This window comes from Rhinoderma darwinii, chromosome 5 (genome assembly GCF_050947455.1).
Source record: "Rhinoderma darwinii isolate aRhiDar2 chromosome 5, aRhiDar2.hap1, whole genome shotgun sequence".
NCBI lineage: Eukaryota > Metazoa > Chordata > Amphibia > Anura > Rhinodermatidae > Rhinoderma > Rhinoderma darwinii.
Window position 1 is genome coordinate 47,116,090 of NC_134691.1, and position 18,112 is coordinate 47,134,201.

At 42.9% G+C, this 18,112-nt stretch overlaps 1 protein-coding gene across 1 annotated transcript in view; it reads left to right on the forward strand.

Annotated features, from left to right (window-relative positions):
• Window positions 1-35: 35 nt before the first annotated feature.
• Window positions 36-18,112, forward strand: part of INTS8 (integrator complex subunit 8) — a 71,226-nt gene continuing 53,149 nt past the window's right edge. Inside the window, exons 1-9 of the mRNA XM_075825932.1 lie at window positions 36-123; window positions 4,754-4,942; window positions 6,822-6,996; window positions 8,060-8,200; window positions 10,843-10,914; window positions 14,464-14,515; window positions 15,997-16,179; window positions 17,693-17,800; window positions 17,919-18,071. Of these exons, the coding sequence (XP_075682047.1) occupies window positions 4,768-4,942; window positions 6,822-6,996; window positions 8,060-8,200; window positions 10,843-10,914; window positions 14,464-14,515; window positions 15,997-16,179; window positions 17,693-17,800; window positions 17,919-18,071 (1,059 nt within the window). The 5' untranslated portion in view covers window positions 36-123; window positions 4,754-4,767. The remainder of the gene's footprint in view (window positions 124-4,753; window positions 4,943-6,821; window positions 6,997-8,059; window positions 8,201-10,842; window positions 10,915-14,463; window positions 14,516-15,996; window positions 16,180-17,692; window positions 17,801-17,918; window positions 18,072-18,112) is intronic.

Sequence of the window (18,112 nt, forward strand, 5' to 3'; positions counted from 1 at the left end):
TGGATCGCTCCGTCAGTTTACTGCGCCGGTGTTGTGATCACGTGACCGCTAGTGACGTAGATGTCAAAGCGCCGAGCTGGATTTATCAAGCCGCTGATCATTTCTGTATATAGGTGGTAGAAGGTGAGTGCTCGGTGTATGGCCGGGTGTATGGCCGGGTGTATGGCCGGGTGTATGGCCGGGTGTATGGCCGGGTGTATGGCCGGGTGAAGTCAGCATGGAGTGGATGGCATTTGTATAACAATATTTGCTGTTCGCCATTCATTCTCTGGAGCTCCTACAACTTCCTGGCTAGTGTATGTTTTATCCTGAGTATATAGTGCTATATAGACAAGTACACTATTATACATACATGTTCTGCGCAGTTCTTTATCCTATAATTTTTATTGTATATTTTGAAGCGCAGTTCATTTCAGGGCGCTGTACGTATGAAAAAGGGTTAAAGTTCTAGTCCAGTTATGTCAGTCTCCTGCTCGAACTGACATCGGGCATGGAGAGATGCTCCTGCATACAGGGTGGTACTGTTGCCGTGGCAACTGTACGATGCCCAGAGAGTTATTTTACCCCTGCACGATACTCTCCGGGCATCCGACAGCTGCCACGGCAATAATACCACCCAGCATACAGGAGTATCTCTCTATACCCAATATTCATTCGGGCGGGAGAGTATAACTGGACTGACACATTAAGAACGTGAATGACGGACTGGTACAGAAGGAGAGAGGACTCTACCCACGAGGGCTTACAATCTACAACATATGGTGGATGCTGGAAACGTCACATGACTGCTGTGGCAGGGTCTAGGTATAGCATTAATGTACAGAGTGGTAGCCCGGGTGTATATATATATATATATATATATATATATATATAACCTGTGCCTCTGAATTGACAGCAGTTGCCTAGTATATTTCTGCCATCATCATCATCATCGCTACCTTTAGCGGGGGTCGTCCCATGAATAAATATTACATTTCTTTTTTTTTTATTGGAATTGTTTTTTTTATTTCTCCTTTGTTTAGTTCTTGCTTTTACTTGTTATGGTGCCCTCTGGAGCTTCCACCTTCACCACAGCCCCCTGATATCACAGGATCGGACCTAAATATACAACTTGCAGAGCTATAAGATGCTTGTGAGCATTAAAGGGGGTTTCCAGGGATACAACATTTTTGTACTAATACTCTGTGAAAATTAAATAAACTTTCTAATATACATTGTGTCAAAAATCGGAACGCATTTGCTCCTATTCCCCCTACCTCTGGCCGGCCGAAAGTTCTGCTTTTCATTCTAGTGTTTTTTTACGTATTCACACGCTTGTGCGCGAGCGATATTATGCAGACAGACCTGTGTCGATGCGTCACAAAGTATGGACACAGGTCTGTCATTGAAGCATAAGCAGAGAATGAACGGCGCGGACATTGAGGAGGCTGTGGACCAATAGGATGCCTCAAACCCGGGACTTCTGACGTATACCTGGGTTTGAGGCATCCTATTGGTCCACAGCCTCCTCAATGCCTGTTCTGTTCATTCTTTAATTATGCTTCAATGCCCACCCCATTTTTCTTTGTGTTCCTTCTTATAACTCAGTACTCATGCATCCCTGGGAAACCCCTTTAAGTAATGCCCATGCGTCAGGGAACCCACATTCTGGAGATGGGTGCGGGATCTTCACATATGAGACATTTATGGCATATCCACAGCGTAGGACAGTGAAGGATGTGGTGGCTGGCAGCCATATCATCAGGCATGGTTGGAGGATCCTATTCTCAAGATAGGTTCAGGTCTCAGACATATATGATATGCCATATCTTGTGAATATGCCATAAATGTCTGAGTTGGAAATACCCCTTCAATCACTGTATCATTAAAAAGTTCTGCAAATTTTCTAATATACTTTTTGTATCGATTCCTCACACGTTTCAAGTTGTTTGTTTGCTGTCAGTAAATGAGAACACTTAGAAAAGTGTCAGTCCAGTTATTCTCTCCCACCCAAACTAACATCAGGCGTGGAGAGATGCTCCCACACTGTTGCTGTGGCCAGTTAGAATTGGACCCATGCATGATACTCTCCGGGTGTTGTACGGTTGCCATGGCAACAGTACTGCCAAGCACACAGTGTTGTCATAATTCACAGGATCACCGTATTTACGATCACTTCTAAATTCTTCCACTTAGATGTGATTGTAATTATGGTGATCCTGTGTGTTAGACACACGCAGCACACGCTCTCAGCCGAGCCGTCCGTTTACTTAACTGACGGATTTGGCTGATCGAGAACAATACAACGTCTCTATAGGAAAGATCTACAGAATCTGTATCGTAAAAAAAAAAATATTAAAGGTCGGTCAATTAAAAAAACTTTTGAATTCACATAAAATATAGATTTAACGTAAAAAAAAAGTGCTAAAAAATTTGTACATAGCCTTTTAAGGGGTTTTCCTAGTTATTTAAAAAATTGGCCAATGTAGAAGGGATGCAAAAAAAAAAAAAAGAGCCATTACTTCCCTCACAGATCCTCATCAACCAGCGCCGCTGTTTATTGACATATCTGCAGCGATGACGTGCTCGTATACCCACGTGATCGCTTCAGCCAAGCACTGGCCTCAGCTATCCTGTGCCGTATACCCACTGAGACCAGTGATTGGCTGCAGCGATCATGTGGGTATGCGAGCATATCATCGCTGCAGTTATGTCAATACAGTGGAAGGAATGGAAGCGGCAGCGCTGGAATGATGGAGATCTGTGAGGTCAGCAATGGCTACATTTTTTTTTTCTTGCTTCCCTCCTACCGTGGCCAATTATTTAAATAACTCTGAAAACCCCTTTAAAGGGAATGTGACGCTAGAAAATTTTTTTTTTTTTAGTTAAACAATTAGTGTATAGGTGATTAAACATTGTTCTAATTTTTTTAATTTTTTTCACGAGTCAGGAAATATTATAAATTGGATTCTAATTTATAATATTTCCCAGTGCTGGTCACTAGATGGAGCAATTCCCAAAATTGCAGCATTGCATGTGGTAAAGCAACCACATTGCTTTATGCTGCAAAATTTGAGAAAACTCACTCGCTCTAGTGAGCTCTCAGAATCCCCCCCTCCTTTATCCTGGCTAGTGCCGGGAGAAACGAGGGGATTGAACGGTCAAACTTCCTACACTGTGTGTCGCCATTTTTTGAGCTAACACACAGTGTAGTAGGTTTACATACAGTAGTAAACACACAGTAAAACACGAACATACATAGAAATAACTTACCTGCCGCCGCCGGTCCGTCCGCTCCGTCAGCTACCGCCGCTCCAAGTGCACAAGTCCGGAAGCCGCGACCGGAAATAGTAATCTTACTGTCCGGCCGCGACTTCCGGTCTACAGGAAAATGGCGCCGGACGTCGCACAGTCCAACTTGGACCGTGTGGGAGCGGCGCATGCGCCGTTCCCACACAGACGGCGTACAGCATAGTGGATGGATCGGGCCCCGTTCGCATTCACTATGGGTATGTATGTGCCGTATTCCATGTCTGTATGTGTCGTTAATCGACACATACAGAGATGGAAAAAAAAATGGCAGCCCCCATAGGGAAGAAAAAGTTAAAAAATAAAAAAAAGTAAAACACAAACACACAAATAAATATAAAAGTTTTTAATAAAACACTAAAATGAAACTGATGTAAAAAAAATTTTTTCGTGACACTGTTCCTTTAAGCTTTATTTACAAAATGTGTTGTGACTTTATAATATACCTTGTGTTTCATTTTCTCTTGATTTTCAAGATCTGTTTGCTGCTGCCCTTCACCTTTTCAACCCCTTAATGACCCTATTTAGCCTCTCTGCCTTTCAGCAGCCATAACTTTTTTCATTGACGTGGCTGTATGTGGCCTTGTTTTATGCTGGAGAAATTATATATTTTTTCTGCACGGTTTGGAGGTAGAAAAAAAATGTACTGCGTGAATTCTATCATTTGATTTTTGCGGTGTGAATATAGGAAAAAGCCATGTTACCATTGACTTTTTTTTTTTTAATCCCGTTCATGTTTTACACTAAATAAACTGTCAAATTATTTCTTCAGGTTATTACGGTCGTGTAGATACCTAAGATGTGTAGGTTTTTGTTTTTTTTAATGTAACGGGCAATAAAATGTGTTTTATGCTAAATAATGTGGTGTTTTTTTTGTTTTTGTTTAAATCCCATGAAGTGATGATAACTTTATTTACAACTGTGTTACTTATAATGTATTAGAATACTCCTGTATGCTAATACATTATACTGGGTCACTATGACACAGGCTCCTGTTAGGGCAGCACATAGTGGGCCTGAACAGCAGGCTTACAGAACAGATACCCCTGGGGTACTTTCTAGGGCTGACTGCAGACTCCAGTCTCCGAGCGTGTCAACAGGTTTCCGGTGATGCGTTAGAAGAGTGGAGTCCCCTTTGATCATGCCACGGTCACGGACCCTGGCGATCGAAGGTTTAAACAGCTGGGGTCGGAGTTTTCTGATCCAAGCTGTATTCAGCAGGCTGCACAATGTTCAGGAGCTGTTTAGAGGATGAGCGCTCAGAAGCCTCCTTTACAGGGACGCCAAAAGATGTCGCTTTAGACTGGGGACTTGCACCGTCAAAAGAGAGTGGGCGGTCACTAAGGGCTAAGCTTTATTTGCTGAAACTGGAAAGTTCTATGAGAGCCTCACTGTGGATGTGATTTGGCACTACTTGTATCTGCAGCAAATGATATATAATTGAAGCATTCTGGTTTCTTTGTAGATATCACTGGCAAAATGAAAAAGAAAAACGCAGCAAATGACAAGGTGCTGGCAAAGAAGATGAGTGCCGAGGCGGCAGACCGAGAGGCAGCCACTTCCAGCCGCCCGTGTACGCCGCCACAGACATCATGGTTTGAGTTCTTGCTGGATGTCTCTTTATTGGAGGCTCATCTACAGAAGAACACTCCAGGTATATACACGCCATTCATTTCACTGCAGTCCTCAATAAAATCTCTGCTCTGCGGACATCTCCTACAACTTTTTTAACCAGTTCAGGACCAGGGTATTTTGAGCATTCTGGACCAGACACCGTTTATCCATTTTTAGAACGCATTAGTTAAACGGCTATAACCTTTTTTGTAATTGTCTCACGACGTGATTTTTGGAAGAAAAAAAATTGTGAACAATGCAGGTTTCTTTTCTTAACATTTTTCTACACATAGTTTTTGTTTTTTATGAATTTGTAGACTTACAGTTTTAAGAAAAATAGTTTAAGCATATCCTTTTTTAATTATTTAGCCTTTTTTTTTTTTTTACCGGTAAGGCTGGGTTCACACGCCCATGTTACGTCCGTAATGTACGGAACGTATTTCGGCCGGAAGACCCGGACCGAACACACTGCAGGGGGCCGGGCTCCTAGCATCATAGTGATGTACGTTGCTAGGTGTCCCCGCCTCTGTGTGAAACTACTGTCCCGTACTGTAATCATGATTACAGTACGGGACAGTTGTCCTGCAGCGAGGCAGGGACTCCTAGCATCGTACATCACTATGATGCTAGGAGCCCGGCCCCCTGCAGTGTGTTCGGTCCGGGTCCTCCGGCCGAAATACGTTCCGTACATTACGGACGTAACATGGTCGTGTAAACCCAGCCTAATAGTTATATTGATACCTTAAAATAGACTTTTTGTGATAATAATTGTCTTTGGGTTGAGTCTAGCATTACCACACTGATTGGGGGGGGGGGGGGGGTATTTTATGAGTATTTTTAACTGGAGCTGCAGAATGCATGGACCTACATTCGTCTTTTTTCCACACCACATCCGCTACATGTGAGCTTTAGGCCATGTCCACACACAGCGGACATTTTCCATTACAGAGATGGCCAAAAATCTGCTTCAGCATTTTTCGTCAGATTCTGTTCTATAGCAATGAGTAAAATCCACGGTAGAATGTTAAGGGGTATTACCATGTAAGAATGTTATGGCTTATCGCTAGAATATCCAAAGATCCTGAAAACGAAGGGGTCCCTTCTGGATTTCTCCTACACATCTGCACCCCCAGCCACCCGCTGTGCAGTTGTCCTACAGTAGTTACTGTATATTCAAGCACATTCCATAGTTTGAAACCCCCTTTAAAATCTGCCGCGTGCTCTCATGATTCTTTTCTGCTGCATGTGGATGGGGCTTTCCAATCTGCTCTTTCACACGGTGCAGATTTGATTATTACGTTGGATCAGGATTTTGAAGCCAAAACCAGGACTTCATTGAAAATAAATCTTTTCATTGTACGTTTTCTATCTTTAGGTTCCACAAAATACAGACTATCATAATAATAAGTGTTTTCCAAAATATGAACGCCATATGTAGCTGATATTCAGTGCAGATTCCGCCCTGAAATTCCTTAGCAGATTTACAGTACAATGCTAGTGAGTGGGGTTAAGCACAACCCTATTCACACTGAGTGGCTTTTCCTCTACGGATTTCCAATTCTGCAGCATTTCCTATATGTTGTGGATTTTACCCATTGCAATGCAAAGTGTGAAATCTGCATGTGACACTTGTCAATTTTGCTGCAACTGCTACAGGCGAATTTTCCACAGATTGCATTGCAAATGGGTAAAATCCACGATGAGAATCCGCAACCCAGTAGGAATGCTGCAGATTTACAAATCCACAGTGGAAAAAATCTGCTTCATACATCCTGTACTTGGCTTATTCACCTCTGAATGTGGCCTTGTCCTTCTTGCATGTGGGTTATTTCTATTATGGGGATTGTATTCTTCTATTGGAGGAAAATCGTTCCATCTATGGGCAAGTTAATAATTGAACTCTTCCTTGTTCTCCTCAGATCCTCCTCCCGTTCAGCTGATCATTCAGTTTCTGGAGCAGGCTTCCAAGCCTACTGTGAATGAACAGAATCAGGTGCAGCCTCCTACAGACAACCAGAGAAATCGTACGCTCAAGCTCCTGGCTTTAAAAGTGGCCGCTCACTTAAAATGGGATTTAGATGTGCTTGAGAAGTGGTTGGTATACATAATGGACTTATTAGACACCGCGCTCTAATGTGGTGACAACTAACGGTTGATTTGTTTCTTTTAAAATTCTCTTTATTATCATTTTGAATCGTGATACTACACGAAGTATCGGTATCAAAGTCCAAATTCTGGTATTGTGACCCCTAATAGTAACATGTATGTCCATTCCTGGCTAAATTCATTTATATGGGGTCCTTCATACCTATGCAAATATAAAGGAAATTTACAGCCTAAGACCTCATGCACTTAGCCATGAGACTGTTCTATGGAGCCTGGGGGTCTCCGGATGCCCCCATATGGTACGGCATGGTTTTTCAGAGATCTTCTCACTTCGAAATAGTGCTCTGTAAAGAAGCATACATCTGTAAATGCGTAATCTTGCAGAGAGAAAATTCTGTGTTCCCCCTGTTTGAATTCAGAAAAGCCTCTATGGGTGCCCTATTATGGCTCCGTACAGCACTGAGCTTTAATGTGGCCGTGCGCATGAGGTTAAAAACATTAAGGGGGAGATGTATTAAGACTACGCAAGTCTTAACTCAAAATAAGCTAGTGTAAGATGCAACAAATTTGTTAAGAGGCACCTGCATTTGTTGTATCTTGGCTGTCTGTGCGCCACTTAATGAAATCCACACCAGCCAGGAGCTGGCGTAGATCTCTGCTATCATTTCTGCCAGTTTCTGGCATAAATTGTAGTGAATGCGTTGGGCCACGATGGCGACACCCTGTCTGCTAAGTTTCACCCACTTTATGAACAGGGACATCCAACAGTTGACGTTTTTGCGACTCTTGGGCTTTTTGCGACATTTCTATGCCAGAAACTGGCACAGGAACATTGTTCGATTAACGGCTGGATGTTTGAGGTTGTCAAACTTTGCAAAAGGCTCCGCGAAGCTCTCCCAGTCTTTGTGGCATGTTATGTCAGGTAATGTGGCGACTGGGGTTTGGATAAAAGAATATTCACACCTGTAACGTTGACGCTAATGTTGTAGCTAATTCTATACCTACATTGATCAGGTTTGTTGTCTCTTTCTGGCCTTTCTATGGGAATTAGTTTATCGGTTCCTGTCCTCAATATGCTTCTGAATGAGTTGCTATGTGTAAGCAAAGTACCACCTGGCACCAAGCACGTAGACCTGGAGCTCGCCAGCCTGCCTCCAACCACCGCCATGGCTGTCATGCTGTACAACAGATGGTAAAGAACTTTTTAATCTCTATCCCGATGAATAGTTTATTATAATGTATAAATGAGTTGTATTTCTGAAATATTTGCTTTAGCAGTCAGAGCGGAGTCTTCCATATTTGTGATTATAAGTAGGATTAATTCAGACTCATTTCTCATCTATTGGCATATCTTATTGAGTCAACCTTCCCAAAGCATAACGTAACACTGTCCCTAACCCCTAGCCATATCTTCCACCATAATTTGCAATAGGCAGCGGAAGATGCACACAGGGTGGTCTAATTACCAAGGTAACCATCAAAGTCAATTCTGCAAAGGAAGGGGGTAGATAACAACAGATTTTTCTGGTAGGGATCCCATAATATAACTATATGGCTATTTAAAAAAAAAACTCTGGCAGGGACAGGTGAAGTCAGTTAGTGCCCCTTTCCCAGCTCCCTCCAAAAGTGGATTGGTTCTGTAGTCAATAGGGGCAGCTTCTCTCTAACGCTGGTGGCATGCACGTTATTCAGGCATTTAGATCCTCACAAGGGCATCAAGATCTTGAAATGTCACTCACTGGGCACTTCTTATATTGTTTTGCAAAAGCCGAAAAATTCAGGCCGCTTCCTAAAGGGGTTCTCATGAAGACTTCTCTAACCTCCCTCTCGCCTGTTATCTCCGAGGAGAAGCCAGGTCTGGCTATACATTTTTTTAAATCAAACCAATTTTATTGATCCTAACACAGAAAAGAAATAACATAGTAACATTCACATTTCAATTTTCCAACATCGTATACAATAGTGACAGCATATCAGGAAATCCCCAACTTCCCCCCTTTCACCCCTCCCCGCACGGCCCCCCACTATATCTCCGCCCCTTGTTTCTAGTATCATTCCTGGTCAGAGCACATTTCTCTTATCAAGGTTCCCCACCACCCCTTTTTGCTCCAGACTCTATCACCTCCAGTTCCTCAGACGACTCTCGCCCTTATTCTGTTTAGTTCAGGTGTCCGCACCTCAGGACAGGCCAGCCATCTGCTCCATTGTTTCTCAAATTTTTTTTCCGTGCCCCTTTTAGAAAATATCTTATGCTCCATCAGGATATTATAGTTCACCATTCCTACAATTTCCCTCATCCCTGGTGGCTCCGCATCCAGCCAGTGTTTAGCAATGCATTTCCTTGTTTGATATAATATCTTGGCTATTGCCAGGTTTGCCATTCTGTCACTCTCCAATTCCCCCACCGCTCCCAACAACATAACTTTAGGGTCTGCCACCAATTCCCGACCATACACCTGCTTTATCAGATCCAATATTTCCCCCCATAGGGTCCTCAGAGCCTCACATGACCAAAACATATGCAGTATATCCGCCTTCTCTTCCGTGCACCTAGGACATTTAGCATCCGCTCTAATACCCATCTGTTTTAATACCCACGGGGTGCGATATACTCTATGTATCAAGAAGAGTTGTGATCTCCTCTGCGCCAGACTGAGCGATAAGTGACATGTGGATGCTAATATCTCCTCCCACTCCTCCTCAGTCAATGGACCAACATCCCGTTCCCATTTCGCTTTTACCAGCACCATTGGGTTTCCCAGGTGTTTGGACAGCAAGCTCCTGTACGCCATTGAGATCAGGCCTTTGGTCGTGTCAGCCCTTCCCACATACTCCAGGACCCCAAGAGCACAGACCGTCAGGTCCACCACATGCGCCTGCGCCTGTAGGGCATGACGGATCTGCAAATATTGATAAAACATTGTGCTCTAGTGGAAATAGGTCTTTCAACTGCTGAAATGATCTCAGCCCGTTATCATCATATAAGTGTTGTATTCGTCTAACCCCTGCCAACTCCCATTTTTGCATGCCCTCTAATTGGTATAATTCCCACAGGACCGGATTATGCCATAGGGGAGTATATTTGGTTCACATTCCCACTCCCAGGATCTGTTTGCATTGCCACCATACTTTATGTATCAGGAGTAACGTTGGTTTAGCACTCGCCAATCTCTTAAAGGTATGCGCTTCCAGACTCTCTAGTGGGTGGTGTCCTCCCCCCATATATGACAATAAACGTGCACTGGAACCCCAAGTCTCTGTGTCCTCCCATCCCTTAAATTGTTGGCTCTGGGCAGCCAGGTAATATATCCAGGCATTTGGCAGCGCGACCCCCCCTTCGTCTTTGGGCAATTGCAATTTCTCCAATTTAATCCTTATAACCCCTTTTTTCCAGACCAGATCCCGAAAGAGATTGTGCAATCGTCTGAACCAGTGCTTCGGTATCCATACTGGCTGGCTATACATTTAATCTGCAGTAGAAATGTAGTGTTACTTGCAGGCCGTGTATTTGAATGGCTGACCATGTTATGCATGGACTCCCCGGTCCGCCAGAGTTGGAGCTCACCTTTCTGGCTCCTAGAGGGGGATCCCAAGCGACCATATGGTCAGGGGTGGTCCTTGTGAGAAAACCTCTTTAAAAAGATCAGAGCCAGACAATTATTAATTAAGGTTCTGAATGTTTTCTAATAAAAAAATTCCAATAGTAATCTCTAGTTTCCCACTATTATTACTGTTGTAATATTCTAGGGTGCCCACGTGTGCATTATGACATCCTGCTATGATGTGTGATACTATCTGTATCGGGCTAGACGTATTATGCTTTTTCTCTTACAGGGCGATCAGGACCATCGTGCAGAGCAGCTTTCCTGTGAAGCCAGTTAAACAGGGTCCACTACAGCCCAATGTGTAAGTCAGAGACAATCTTCTAACCTGTCTATCTTATCCATTATAATGCTATGGAAATGCGTATTGTGTTTATCCTGAGAAACTCTGGTACCTCCGTTAACTGTAGCCTGGTGACAGCAACACGCTAAGGAGCAAATCCTGGAATCTTGTCCAGGATTAAAAAAACATGGCTGCTTTCCTCTAGAAACAGCCCCACCCCTGTCCACAGGTTATGTGTGGTATTGCAGCTCATCTCTTTTCACTTCAATGGATCTAAGCTTCAATACTAGACACAGCCCATTGACTGGCGTAGCACTGTTGGAAGAAAGCAGCCATGTTTTTCTGGACATCCCCCTTAAAGGCTCTGTAAACCTTTCAAAGCGATTTTGATGATTTATTTTTTTTAATAAAAAGATCAATCAGTGTGTTTTGTGCAACTTCTATAATTCGTTTTTTTTCCAATAAATTTTTTTTATTGAATGTTGTTGAAAATTATGTTGAACAGAAAGAACAACTCACGAAAGCTCCAACAAGAAGCCTCCACAAGGAAACCTAACAGGAAAACAGAAGCGTTTTTGACTATCTAATGGCTATTTACCTCAAGTTACCAATCAAACACACTTTGTAATTTGCTTACGTTTCAGAAAATGCCCTGTTTTACCATTCCCGTCGCTGGTCACGTCACTTGCGGTGATTTCCCGTCCATAGTCTGCAACAGCTTCCTTCCGGCCTCTGGCCTGTACAGCAGACGTCATGAGTGACGTCTGTTACAGGGATTGGTCCAGTTAGCTGAGATCTCTGTTCTACGCATGCTCCGTGTCTGCACCTTCTATTTTCACACAAACACAAATGTGTCTACTGCGCATGCGCCGCCCGCATCCAATTACATCAAAGCAGCCGTGGACCAGGAATCATGTACATAAACAAACACTGGAAGCAATCCTGGGCAACGAGGATCAACAGAAAAATTAAATAAACTGGAGAAAGGTATTTGGGGGGACTATTTGGAACATTTGTAGTGCGGCCAGACCTTTTTAAAAATTTGAGCGGTAGTGTCGGAAAACCCCTTTAATTTGATTAATCAGTTCCACTTCCGGGCACTTCCATTTACGAGCGATCATGTCTCGAGGCCAAGATGATGTGACGTAACACATCCCTACTGTAATATGGGGCATGTTCAATTTCTAAAAAGCATATTGCCATCCCAGGGCTTGGATGGATGTGTCGTTTCTGAACTTATGAAGCCAAACTAAAGGCGATCAACCAGAGTCTTTGAACCAGGGGACATTCCCATCATGTATGAACATAAGTTCCTCTCCTTTTCTAAAGTTTTTATTCAAAATTATTTTAACTTTTTGAGATACAGCTGCTCTGTATTCTGCATACAGAGCAGCTGTATCGTGTTCTAAGACCAGAATCTATCAGGTCCGCGGGACTGACAGAGACGGAGACACGCAGGATCCCCTGTAATCGATCACATCTAAGTTATGAACTCACGTGATGGATAACAGGTGGATCCTGCGTGTCAGAGACATGCAGGATCCGCCGCTGATACTGAACCTATCAGTGCCGCTGGCCAGACAGGTACAGGATCCAGCTTAAGATACAGCTGCTCTGTATACAGAATTCAAAGCAGCTGTATCTCTTTCAAAGGTTTACATAGCCTTTAAGTTATAATGTAGTGGTATATTACCCTGTGTGCGTTTAAACAGCAGGTATACTTTTAAAGGGTTTTCCTTTGTCTTATTTATAGATCAGTGCTGTGTTTATGACAATTCGTCCTTGACCTGAACACTATGAGGAGTTCCACAGGGGTTTTTAATTTATAGATTCTTTTTCCCTGTCAAATAAACAATACTACACCCATGAGCGGAAAAAAATTGAGGATATGTTATTCCATTTTCTAAGGTGCTTTTACACGGCCTGATACTGTCCAGAAAAACAATCACTGATCAACGATACAGCACGTTGAATGACGCTTGTTAGCTGCTTTCACATGAGCGACGCTCATTAAAAGGGTTTGCCCATTAGAGACATTTATGACATATCCACAGGATATGCCACAAATGTCAGATAGATGCGGGTCCCACCTCCGGGACCCGCACCTATCTCTAGATCGGGGCCCCCTAAACTCTGTTCTACCACTCTGTGTTCCTGCTTTTCCGTAACTGCCATTCACTTCTATGGGAGTTATGGAGACCGTGTAGCTCAGCGAGCTACACTGTTTCCCTGATTACATGGTTGGAAATTAAAGTAGTCCGGGGGGCAGCGGGAACAGAGAAAGGTAGAACAGGGTTTAGGGGGTCCTGTTCCAGAGATAGTTGTGGGTCCCAGTGGTAGGACCCGCATCTATCTGACATTTTATGGCATATTCTGCGGATATATCATAAATGTCCCTGATGGGCAAACACCTTTAATGTAAAGGGCCCAATGATCATTATTATGATTGTTTGTCTGATGTATTTGCATAATGTCAGCCGGAAATCTCCCTATTTACACAAGTCGACGTGCTGCTGAATAGCGCCCATTTTTTTGTTTGCATAAAAGATCTGATCAGCTAATGAACAAGCGTTTTCTCTTTCATCAGCTGAACGATGCCCTGTCTACACACGATTTGTATGAACGCTCGTTTGCTCAATCATAGGCTTGTATAAAAGGACCATGGAAGGGTAACTAAACCTTAACAAAAAACTTTTGACATGTCATAGTGGCATGCCAGAAGTTTTGATTGGTGAGGGGTCCAAGCACTGAGATCCCCACCAATCAGTAAAATGAAGCGCTCAGATGAGCGCTCTGCTGGTTAGTTTCTGAACGGCTTTCCTCGGAAAGCCGAGCGAGCGGTATACAGGCTCATAGACTTTTTATTGAGCCAGTACACCACTGGCTTGGCTTTCTGAGGAAAGTATTAGAAGCGAAGCGGCACAGCGATCATCTGAACGCTTCTGCCGCTAAGTTTTAGTGATCGGTGGGGGTCTCCGTGCTTGGACCCCCACCAATCAAAACTTATGACTTATGGTTTGGTTATCCTGATAATAGTCCACAGCTTGTTTTCTAGAATTTCCAAAACCTTTTTATGCCCTGTGGCCATGGTTTCAAGTCCATGTCATACAACATCTGCATGGGTTTATACGTTCTCTCCATGCTTTTACCTACAGTGCCGCTACCTAATGAAGTTGGCCTTATCCTGTATGGGGCTGATAAGAAATATCGAATATCATTTTTGTATTGTAAATCCGCAAACTTTTTTTTTTTTTTCTTTAATGCAAAACACAAATAAAAACGGGGACTAATTTGTGAGAAGATACCCTGTGTAGAGCGCTGCGGAATACATTGACACTGAATATTTTATTACGACTTTATGTACGTTCTTGTAATCGGATGTTTTCTGTGGTGTATTCTATATGTCCACAGTTGGTGTGTTCAAAAGTAAGATGTGTTTAGCACCAGTTCTATGCCTTTGTGCTATGGGCAGACATGACTAGCAATTTTCATTGATGATTTTAAAAAAATGTAATAAAAAATCCTTTTTTTTGGTTTTATAATGTAATTTTTTTTTGTCTGTTTTGACAGAATGATTCAAATCCAACAAGAAAAGGAACTCACTGAGAATATACTGAAAGTGGTATGTGCAGCGCGTTGTGTCCATGGTAGATTGTGATCATCGCACTGTGTACTTTGCAATGTAATTATCTGTACTCTTCTGTTTAGAAGGGAATGTGTTTTTCCCATATTAACACCAGTAGAAGGCTGTGCATTACTCTTCAGTTTGCTTCCATTGTGTCCAATCTTGCCAATCCTCTGTGACTATGACTAAGACCCCATGCACACGAGTGTAGTTTTATCCGCTATTACGGATAATCTCCAGACCCATTAATTTCTATAGGCCAAGGACACCTTTCTGTATATTTACAAATATGTGTCCGGGCCGTAGAAATGATGCGCAAAATATAGAACATGTCCCGTTACTGTCCAACAAATGCGGCACGGACTCACCCATAGAAATCTATGTGCACATGAAAAATTGAGGACCGCTACAGATGTGCATCTGCCCAGCCTGTGAGCCCACTCAATTCTCCCACCCTCGTCATATATATACGTCCAGAAGGGGTCAATGTATTATATTATATGTATTTGATGAGCAAAGGGTTTCCTTGGCATTACGGGGTAGTCCCACTTATAAAGTAATGGCATATCCCTCGGACCTCCCAGGTCCACAACCTATCCTGTGACTGAAGGGGCCGCAGCGCCGATTTAGTGCGGAGTCCCCTTTTTAGTGTTTTTCCTTACACCGCGGTGCCACGACTGCTCATGGAACTGGGAGCGGGGAAAAACCTAAAAGGGGACTGTAGTGCTAAGTCAGGATTGGTAGGGATCTCTCTGGTCCTAGGAATATGACATTACTTTATAAGATGGGGAAAAAGCGTTTATTCTACTTAACAGATAGCGGTGCACAAGTAGATCTGGCGCTGGTCCACGTGTAGATCTGTTACTTACTTCAGTGTGTGCGGACTCCAATTTAGAATATCTTCTTTTTATTACTACAATGAAAAACATCAAGGGAGAAAAAAACCAAAGCAGCTCATTGGATTCAATCTAATGCTCCCACGATAAAAACATGTATTTCTCTGATGAATGAGATGATTATATGTGTATATAAAATGGAATTGTGAATCTATATGGGGGAGATAAAAAGATAGATCTGCCTGGATTGGCCAGCCAGATATTGGTAGAGCAGGTACTTTACATGTGAATAGCACTAGATCCTGATATTGTAGCACAATTACTCTTTATTGTGCACTCCCGTCATGAAACTGATGAGCACAGGAGGCTTTCTGATTTCTTCGATTCCATTATTTGATAAACGGTGATATCATAAAGTTGTTTACATCCTTTATACCCCATTCTTTATGTATTATTTATCTAGGCTCTCCCAATAAGTTTATTGCCTGCTCTGTGAGTACTTTTTTTTTTTTTTTTTGTTTTGTATTTTACTATTCTTAAAGATTGTATGTTAATTTGTAGGGGGAAAAAAGGGAATTCTAAAATCCTTGTTTTTCTCAATAAAAATGCTGATTAAAAAAAAAAACTTTCTTGTCTGTGCAGCTGAAGGAACAAGCCGAGGACTCGATCACTGTGCTAGAGGAAGCCATTAAGCTGAAGAAAGCTTTCTATGTTCACACTATGAGGACATTGGACCTATTAGCGGCAGAACCAGGTGTTGTGAATGGTGAAACGGAAAATTCTACCGCAGGGTTAATGATCAGTTCTGAAGACGTGCAGTGCCAGGTAATGAAGAACTTGCACGTTTTTTTGTTTTTTTTTGCTTTGTTCTGAGTTTTACTGCAGTGCCCCTAGGAATATTCTATGGAAATCTGACAAACGTCCACTTCCAGCTTGCAGCAGCCTGCAGTCCTTGAACGGCGTCCTGACTATAGACTGTTGTGATTCGAGGTATTCTGTATTAACAGGTAGCCAGGGAAATTTGACATCCCTTCCCCCTTCCTAAATCCATGCACCAGCTTTGGGTTTCTCCCCAGCTAGTGGGAATGATTTTGACCAAAAAAACTTCATACTAGGGATTTGTCGTTTAGGCAGTTTCCCGATATTTTCTGAAGCATTAGAGTATGTCTTCTCCGCAGCCAATCCGACCCAGATACTGCAGGAAACTTCACTTTCCCAATAAAAGTCAATGAGGAAAGTCTGCAGCATAAAATGACCTGCTGCCGTTTCAAAAATCTGCAGCGCAGGTCAAATTCTGCATGAAAATTTTCTGCAGCGTTTGGGATGAGCTTTTGAAAATCTCATCCACTTTTCTGCTACTGTAAGGCCCTGTTCACACAGAGTTTTTTGACGCGGAAACCGCTCCAAAAAACGGCCAAAAATGCCGCCCACTGATTTCAATGGGAGCGGGACGTGTTTTTTTACCACGAGTGGTAAAAAGAAGCGGCATGCCCTATCTTCTGGCATTTACGCCTTTGACCTCTCATTGACATAAATGAGAGGCAGAGAAAGCATATTTCGTGGCGTTTTTGCCCGTGGCACTCATTGGGCGCGAGCGAAAAACACGGCAAACAGCGTGCAGGTAGATGAAAATCTGCCTCAAAATTCCAAACGGACTTTTGAGGCAGAATTTTCTGCCTGCAAAATACTCTGTGTGAACTCAGCCTAATAATCTGCGTTTTTTCCGTCTGCAAATCCGGATGGAAAATATGCCGCGACTGCACTGCCTCATAGCTGTAATCCTAATAAAACCTGCAGTTTACGCTGGTTAACAGGATGGCTGGGGAGGGAAACACATGCAGTATACAAATGAAAGCCTCAAAAATAGTCTTCACCACATCCTTCATCCCAATCCACCCTCCCCCAGTGTCTCGATCAGCAAGGGGGCAAAGGTAGGTGATGGGAGCGACTAACGCACATCCAGTACTTACATTTGTAACGCCTAATTTTTTGGGGTATCCTGACTCTCCGGCAGATGTTTAGGACTGTTGCAAATGTAGCTCCATATAAACCTTGCACTCAACTTTTCAAGGACTGTTTTAATTAAAAAAAAATCATGCAAGCCTTTTAACAATTGCCACAACTGCTTCCATGTCCCTAGGAACATTTAGATAAATACCCCCAAGGAGTAAAGTACTTATAAGAGGCAGGGACCTTTTTGCTAAATGTGTAGAGGACCGAGCTGCATGTGATAAGGGACTTGTGGAGGAAGAACTAGGAGGAGAATGAAGCCATAACTTGCATAATATTGATAGAAATGTCTTCAAATGTCCAACCTGTTTCCCCCTTCATTCGGCAGGTGTGCTATGACCTTGGAGCTTTTTACTTCCAACAAGGTCCTACAAACCCTGTGAATTATGAGAAGGCTAGAGACCACTTTTTTAACACCAAACAGCTGGTTGCAAAGGTAGTTGTGGTTTTCGATCCCATATAATACAAAGAGTCTGTAGTTCCCTTTTATCCTCCTATCTAAGCTCTGGAGCATATTCCATGTCTGACCTGATATCCATTTTCTTACCTCCCAGATTGGTGCGGTTTCTGCTCACTGCTCTATTGATGAGAAGAGACTGGCCGGTTATTGTCAAGCTTGCAGCGTTCTTGTCCCTTTAAATATGGCTGCCGTGCAGTCAACAATATACAGTCAAATCCATAGCTTCATGAAGAATGGAAACTACCAGGTATGGGAGATCCCTTTCCCCACTACAAACTATTCACCCAT